This window comes from Nematocida minor (assembly GCF_024244105.1).
Source record: "Nematocida minor strain JUm1510 chromosome Unknown 7751, whole genome shotgun sequence".
NCBI classification, from domain to species: Eukaryota; Fungi; Microsporidia; genus Nematocida; species Nematocida minor.
The window spans coordinates 1-7,876 of record NW_026250335.1 but is presented as its reverse complement, the minus strand read 5'-3'; the positions used below and the strand labels follow the sequence as shown (position 1 = coordinate 7,876).

The 7,876-nt window shown below is 38.4% G+C and overlaps 4 protein-coding genes across 4 annotated transcripts; 1 reads left to right on the top strand and 3 right to left on the bottom strand.

The window, feature by feature from the left end:
- NEMIN01_2413 (uncharacterized protein) lies at positions 1 to 1,337 on the bottom strand (the record flags this gene model as incomplete). Its single annotated transcript, XM_051478355.1, has 1 exon — positions 1 to 1,337. A coding segment is annotated over one exon (1,337 nt), but the record flags the coding sequence as incomplete, so codon positions are not given.
- A 425-nt stretch (positions 1,338 to 1,762) lies between these two features.
- Positions 1,763 to 4,726, top strand: NEMIN01_2412 (uncharacterized protein; the record flags this gene model as incomplete). The annotated part of the gene is made up of 1 exon (XM_051478354.1): positions 1,763 to 4,726. One exon carries the CDS (start codon positions 1,763 to 1,765, stop codon positions 4,724 to 4,726), a length of 2,964 nt encoding a protein of 987 aa, XP_051334314.1.
- Positions 4,727 to 5,236: 510 nt separating this feature from the next.
- NEMIN01_2411 (uncharacterized protein) lies at positions 5,237 to 6,886 on the bottom strand (the record flags this gene model as incomplete). The annotated part of the gene is made up of 1 exon (XM_051478353.1): positions 5,237 to 6,886. The coding sequence occupies one exon, from the start codon at positions 6,884 to 6,886 to the stop codon at positions 5,237 to 5,239; it is 1,650 nt and encodes a 549-aa protein (XP_051334313.1).
- Positions 6,887 to 7,135: 249 nt separating this feature from the next.
- NEMIN01_2410 (uncharacterized protein) lies at positions 7,136 to 7,876 on the bottom strand (the record flags this gene model as incomplete). Its single annotated transcript, XM_051478352.1, has 1 exon — positions 7,136 to 7,876. A coding segment is annotated over one exon (741 nt), but the record flags the coding sequence as incomplete, so codon positions are not given.

Below are 7,876 nucleotides of genomic sequence, written 5' to 3'. Positions count from 1 at the left end.
TCATCGGTTACTACTACTTGTACGTTCAGTAGATCTGCAGACTCTTTTATCTTCTTGATAATGTATTGTTTCTGAACTGGGTTCAAGTCTCTTAAAGGGCGTAAGAGATCCATAGTAAGAAAATCTACATTATTAGATTGTATATTTCCTTTATATATCCTCCATTTCAATGATTTTATAGCATTTTCTATAACACTAAGAGTACGCGATTCATTTTGACTAGTTGAATCTGTTCCAGTATATTTTTCTTTTTCTTCTTTTAGTGCTTCTTTCTCATGCTCCAATTTAATAATTGCATCTTGTACTTTTCGCTTTAAACCTTCATAAATACTCATGTAGTCTCTATTGAAATTACTTAAGTCGCTTTTTATCTTTAGCACCTTTTGCTCACCTACTTTACCCAAAATATCAGTATTAGTTGCCATATAGTCTAATGCTTTAATCATACATTTCTGCACTTCTTTTTCATTTAGAATTTTTGGGCTATTCTCGATAATAGAAAGGAATACTCTCATATCTCCTTCAGAGGGAAATAATCCATTCAACTGATTAATTATAGACTGCTTTTGAGCTTCATCGTCATTTGCTTCTTTAGCCTTTTCAACTAAGTCTCGAATTTCAAAATATTTTTTGTGAATAAGATCCAGACCGTAGTCAACCAGTGACATATTGGTTTTTTCATCTTTTTTAGTGTATAGATCCTCAAGAGTATAGCAATCTTGTATGGACACAAAGTCTTTCAAAAGAAGAATATTCTTAAATCTTACATAATAAGATGCTATTCTCAAGTTATCTCTGTTCAAAGTCTCTTCGGTGAAGTCAGCTATTCTTTTCAAGTCAGGAAGCTTTGCATCATCAATCTCTAGAGTGTATGTTCTAGTGCCTAGATTGTTTTTGTCTGTGCCATCATTTATTTTTATAAACTTTACTCCTTCATTTTTTCTATTCATTCCATGATCTGGATTGTATATAAATTTATTTGAATTTATAAGTTCATTGACTAAAGAAATGGCACGTGTTCTAATTAGGTCATCGTATTTATTCTCTAGCTCATCACGCAACTCAAACATAACTCGAGACGCTTCAAATCCATGGTATAAAAAATAATAATAAATGTCATTCTCAAGTATGCTTAAGATGTGTTGATTTTCTTCATCGCTGTATGGACTGTTCTCTATTTTTAGATTGTCTTTAAGTATGCACTTAAGAATGGCCAAATGGCTTAGTTTGTCGTCGTATTTAACAACTTCTTTCATATCTTCCATGCTGTTGATGTCTCTGCATTTTTGCACTATTCCTTCAACATTGATTATTAGTTTAACTTCTCTCCTGGTCATTGTAAAAATTTTAATAGAAAAAAAATAATTTAAGGATCAGGGGCTTCCCAAGGCGGAAATATTTTATTTTTATTGTATGCACTAGCAATAAAGAAGTATTAATGTTCTTGTTTTCTGTTCTGCACATAGAGCACTTAGATAGTAGATAACTTATATGGAAGATGGGCTGGTTCTAAAGGTTTAAACAATAAACAGTACTGTACAAAAAACACTATATAATCTGTACTCTTTTCTTTTCTTTTAAGGATTAACAAATAATAGACACAAGGGTCTAATAATACACAGCAGAAAGACAGATTGGAAGATCGTCATGAGAGCAGCTATAATAGCATATCTACAAATTACCTGGCAAGAATGTCCCCTAAAATGCATGGAAGAGTAAGGTAGCAACTGAAAATTATAAATAAAAAAATGATATTTTTAGCATGAAAAATCCAAAAAAAGAGAAAATATTAGGTGTGGTATGCATAGCGCTGATTCTCTTTATCGCAGAGAGCAGAAGCAGCTGGAATGTCTTCAATGGAGAGATGCCAAGCAATGCAAGTCTATACACGGGAGAAAGTAACGCAGCTAACGAAAGAGCAGGTCAGATCAGTCAGGGACGTCTGTTTATACCAGAGTTTATACCAGAATCTAGTGTTCTTGGATATCCCTTAAATCTTGCATATAATATGCCTGGCACAGCAAGAGAGGAAGTCGGCATAGATCACACAGGATTCTCTATTGCTAATATGGGCGCGCGCGGTTTAGTCCACAATGAGTACAGTCCTTTTGGAGGACAGCAGAGAACAGAAGAACGCTCTAGAGAACAGAAGAGCACAGCACAGTATAGTATAGGTGCGGATAAACCTAGAGAACAAAGAAACCGTGTTGTAATGGCTGTGGGAGAAAAAAGAAAAGCAAGCGAAACAGATGACTCCATGGATGCACTTGCTCTTCAATCTACACAAAAAAATAAAAAAGAAAGAAGAGAAGATGCACTAGAAGAAATGGCTGACACAGCCTCTGAGGAGCAAGCAATTGAAAGTGCAGAAGGAGACGAAGAAATTCTGGTTCAGAATAGACAGCTCAAGACAGCTAAGCACATACTAGAAAAAAATAAAAAAGCATCAGATCGTATGGTAAAGCTGTGGAACAGCAATCGACTAATCAATACAAGGAGAGCAGGGTACAAATCGCACCACAGAACAGTGTACAAATACGAAAATGGCGGCTTTGATGCTTCTATGGACTCAGAAATGTCAGAAATAGTGTCCAGGGCGTACCAGAGAAGACTCAAAAAAGACATAGAAAATTTCTGCACCAATGTTGCTTTTCTGATAGAGAAGAATCCGCTGTGGTACTTCATTGCAAATAGAACAACAAACATAACCACAAAGTACAAAGAGCTTTTAGGGCTAAGGAACTTTCTTAGGGTCGAGAAGGATGGCAAGTACAGAGAAATGCTGGTGAGCCTTAGAGGGTACTATCCCAACGTGTTTGAGGACATGCTAGCATATGCAGAAAAGCACAAGCCGCTGCGGGCTATTTATGAGTCTCCTTCAAGCGTGTGGAATGAGACTTTGGGAGATATCTATGTCCAGAAAGACCTCGAAATAAAGTACAGCGTATTAGAGGACCAGGACAAGATCTGCGAGATAGATGATGGGAGGTACACTGCGCTGGCGTATGCTCTGCGCATGATTCTGGCCCTGCCTGAGGTAAACCAAGACTTTTCCAGCATCAATGCAAGGTTTATAAAAGATACAAGGATATCAGAAACATCATCGTTTAAAAACAGACAGTCTCACCAAGTTCTGCTAGCTATACACACGTTAATAAATGAAGCGGGAGGCGAAAATGAAGAAACAGAAAAAGAGTATGAGCACATTTACAACGCTCTGGAGAACATACACGACAAAACTATACGGAAAGAATCAGCTGTCTCTGAGCTGTACAAGGACATATACATGGTTCTTGCAGATTTTTATGAGAAGGCGAAAATATTTGATGATGACAGATACGTTTTAGCTGGCAAGTGCGCTATAAAGCACCAGAAGTATGTCAAATGCGAGGCGTTCTTAAGAATAGCAACATGCGATGGTAAGTCTCGTATACAAAGCTGCCACTTTACCCATTCATTTGAGACGAACAGATGGGACATTTCGCCTAATATAGGACCACACTACCACGTGTACTACGTGGACAACACAACGCACCGATCCAGAGCGCTGTGCATGCCGATGTGCATAGACATGCACGGAAAAGAGCACTATTTACACACAGTTAGCGACATAGTGAAGTATATAAAGATACTATACAGGATAGAGGGAAACTTGAACCATCTGTGCCCTTTTAAAGTAAACAAGGAAACAAAAAAGTGGTCGTACATCAAAGAAGATGCCAGGGACATGACAATGAAAGACCTAGCGAATTATGAGGTGGTGTTCTACCGCATAGAGGGAGACTTGACAGCAGAGAAGTTTACTTTTGCAGAGTTTGTGCCTTCACTACACTATGAAAGCGACAATATCTCCATCCCTCTGTTCCTTACTCCTCTGATGCGATCAGCTGTGGAGATCGGGCCTTTTAACATGATAGATGTGCACAGAGAGATAGACTCCATCGAGTTTGTGAGCAAAGAGCCTGACATGTACGAGTACAATAGTGACTACAGAGGCGAAGAGTACTCAAACATGCATGCATACTACAGCAATCTGTACATAGTGTCTGACGAAGAAAGAAAAAGCTCTCTTGACTGCTATGCCATGAACTATCTGGTAACTCCGCAAGAAAGTGGCAAAATGCACATTGTGTGGTATGTGGATATGGCGAACAGGGAAAATGTGTACGCACACTGTCTGCTAGATGGAACTTTCAAGAAAAAAGAAAACTCAAAAAAGCTCAAGAACTTTATTGATGCAGTAGAGTCAAGGGAGCACAGCAGGGACAGCAAGCTACAGAGCATTTGGCTGAAAGGTAGCAGTGTGGCAGACAGAGCACCAAAAGACAAGACGGAAAAAGTGTGTATATGGCAAATAGGCCCTGAAGAAGGGAAATACGAGGTTAAAAGGAAGAAAAAGGATCCGGAAGTAATAAGGAGAAAGATAAAAAAAGTGGAAGAAAAGTTCAAGAAAGCAGAAAGAGAGCAGGCAGGCATGAAAGAGCTGTGCAGAGAAAACGGAAAATTGAAGAAGGAAAACGAAAGAAAAATAGCCAACATCACAATTTCAAAGTGCAGAGCAAAGAAGGAGCTTGAGATCTTGTACAGAGAACTGCACGAATCAATCTCTGAAAAGCCAAACGAGCAGCTGGAGCTCATAGTGTTCCGCAACGTGAACAGCAGCAAGTCCAATCTGGGAGCACACAACGAGATTCTTGATGTGTTTATCTCAGCGTACAACTCCTAGAGAAGACTTGTGGAGAATAAAAAGAACTCATTTGAACTGCGCGCATTGTTCTTCTTTTGTCTATCATTTTAATGTGGTATATAAATGCTCTTTATACCAGCTGATGTACTAGCAATTTTCTATTGGGATAGATATAGAATCTTTTACTTTCTCAAAGGAGCTATCATAGTTACTACTCCTTCTTTATATCCTGTGTATGTTTTTGCTTGATTGCTGTGCTGTAGATAAAGTGTACACTTGGAATACAAACAAAAGTGAAATAAAATAAAAAATACTAAGTGTATGCGAATATGTAGAATTTTACTTTTTACTTTACTTTTTATTGCCAATAGTAGACTGTTCAAAGAAAGTGTACACTTAGTTAATAGCAGCAGTAAAGATATTATAAAGGAGTTCTTGTTGAACCATACCATAAGAAGACACAGAAGATAATGATGCTCATCTGAATACTTGCAATGTTTAAGAGTGGTATGATTTATTTAGAATGCTGGTTGCTGTTAGGCTTGGTTCTCACATTTCTCTGTGTTTTTTGATTGGCGGCTGTTCATAGCACGGCTGGTCTTCACAGTTCAGTATGTTGTCAACGTCAGCAGGGCTCATTGCTTCAATTGCAGTGGGAGCGAGCAAAGTTGTTGCTATTTTCATGACAGCAGCACAAGACAGGAACGTTTTGAACAGATTTTCTCTGGTGAGTTTTGTCGGGAGGGGGCTTCTTTCTTTAGGGGCTTCTACTTCCAGCACTTGGTGTTCTTCAGGCTTCTTTACTTCTCCTGAGGCCACTTCTACTTTCATGCCCTTTGCTTTTCCAAGCTCTTCTATCTTTTTGATTATGTATTGCTTCTGAACAGAGATTATCCTAGGCAGTATCTCTGAGTTAGACAGGAGTGTACTTATGAGATTTGAATAAACATTCTCTCTTATTACCGCGCTCATTACAAACTCCCCATTATTTTTTATACTGTCAATCTCACATTCCAGTCTTTTCATCTCTTTTTTTAGTCGCTGGTACTCTAGAAAGTTGGACTCGTTTATGGCTCCCAGCTTTTCAAATCTTTCTTTCTGCTCGCTGTATTCTGCGTTTTTTAGACCGATGGAGTCGAAATTCTTTCTACTTTCTTTCGTAAGCTCTTTTCTCTTCTTCATTACTGTTTCTTCCAAGCCTTTTTGGCTGGTTACGTATTTGCTGTTGAAATCGCTTAGATCAGCGTTTATTCTCAGAGCGCTGGACCTATCCTTTCCTTTGAAGAGCTCAGTGTTATCCACCATGTATTCTATCGCTTTAAGCATGGAGTCCTGCACTCTTTTCTCGTATCTAATCGCCCCTAGATTCTCAGTAATAGAGATGACGAGTTTTAGCTCTTCTTTTTTGAGCACACTGGTAATTTCTCTTTGCAAATTCTTTGTGTCGCAGTTAGGCATTTTTTCGATTCGCTTAACCAGATCAACTAGATGTTCAATGGCAGCGTATTTGTCGCGAATGAGCCTCAGGCCATGGTCTATCAACAGCACGTCTGTATTTTCATGTCTATCGCTGTACAGCTGGTCCAAAGTGTAGGGTGTTTCTACGGGCATGTGATTTTTCAAAATTTCTATACCCATCATCTGCATTGAAATAGAGAAATTAAAGAAAAGCTCTCTATCCAGACTCTCCGATGCAAACCGAGCTGCATTTTCCAAGCCTGAGAACTTTGTGTCGTCAATCTGCAGCGTGCATGTTCTAGTTCTTAGGTCTCCTCCACCGAATTTTATAAGCTCTACTTTTTCACCTTCGCCTGTCTGTCTATGTATTCCGTGGCCTGGGCTGTATATTTGCAAATTTGGCTGTATAATTTCGTTAGCTAAACAAATAGCATGCGCCTCAATCATTTTGTCATTTTTGCTCTCCAGTACTTCGTGCAATTTTTCTACGCTACTACATCCAAAACGGGTGAATAGGAGGTATTGGCATATGTTGTTCTCAATCATGCTCAAAACCTCCTGTTTTTCTTTTTTGCTAAGGTGCTCGCTTTCTATTTCCAGGTTTTTCTCAAGTATGGCTTTCAGTAGAGTGTGATATTTTACTCTATCGCTGGACATATAGCTCATATCGTAAATTCTGCTAGCAATTCTGCACGACTGCACTATTCTTTCCGCGTTTATCTTCAACTTAGCCTCTTTCATTCCTGTTGTAAAAGTTTTAATTGCAGGAAATAATTTAAAAGGGTAAGGGCTTCCCAAGACAGCAAAATTTTATTTTATTTTTATTACACATTACTGCATTCAACTAGAGAAGAGCGAAGTACAGCCAAATGATTAAAGTTAAAAGATAGTAAAAAGTTTGCTGCACCAAAGACATAAAAGACATAATAGTAGACATGCTCAAACCTAAAACTAATTTATTTTGATATTAGCTGGACAGGGCCAGATAGCTCAAGATATATTATGTTTATCCATGTTTCGTAGTTGCCTGCTGTCCATGACATGATACAAACTATCGTTGTCACTGTTTGCAGCAGTTGTTGGCTTGCTCTTCAAATGCTGTTTGACATATGCCATTGATCCGAGCACAAGAAGGCCTCCAGCTAATACTTTTCCAAGGGTGCTTGTCCGGGCTGATGCACCCACTGAGCTAGATTCTGTTTCATCGGACATGTCAAGTGTTTGGTGCTGCTCAGCTGGCTCATCCACTTCCATTTTTTCTGCTTCTTCTGGCTCGTCTGTTTTATTTCTTATTAGTTTTATATTTAGTGATTTTTCAAATTCTTTTATTTTCTTGAGCAAGTATTGCTGCTGGCCTGGAGCTATGCAATTTAGCTTTTTCAAGCTGTCCAAAAGCTTACTATCTGTATAGCTTTGTAGCTGGGCGTGCTTACATTTCAAGAGATATATACTATTTTCTAGCCTGCGAATCGAATGGTATATATTTTTCATCTCTTTTTCTTTCATCTGTGCATTCGCTTTGTTACGGTCTAGCTTTTCCTGTTCTTGGATTTCTTTTTCCATCGCTGTTCTTTCTTCCATTCTTTTGCTTAGCCTGTTATAGTTTAGCATTCCCTGTCCTAGAACATCTTTTTCTATTAATATTTCTTCCATTTGTGCATTCATTTCGTTATAGTTCAGTTTCTTCTGCCCTAGAATTTCTCTCTCAACTGCTAGCTCTTTTATTTTTTT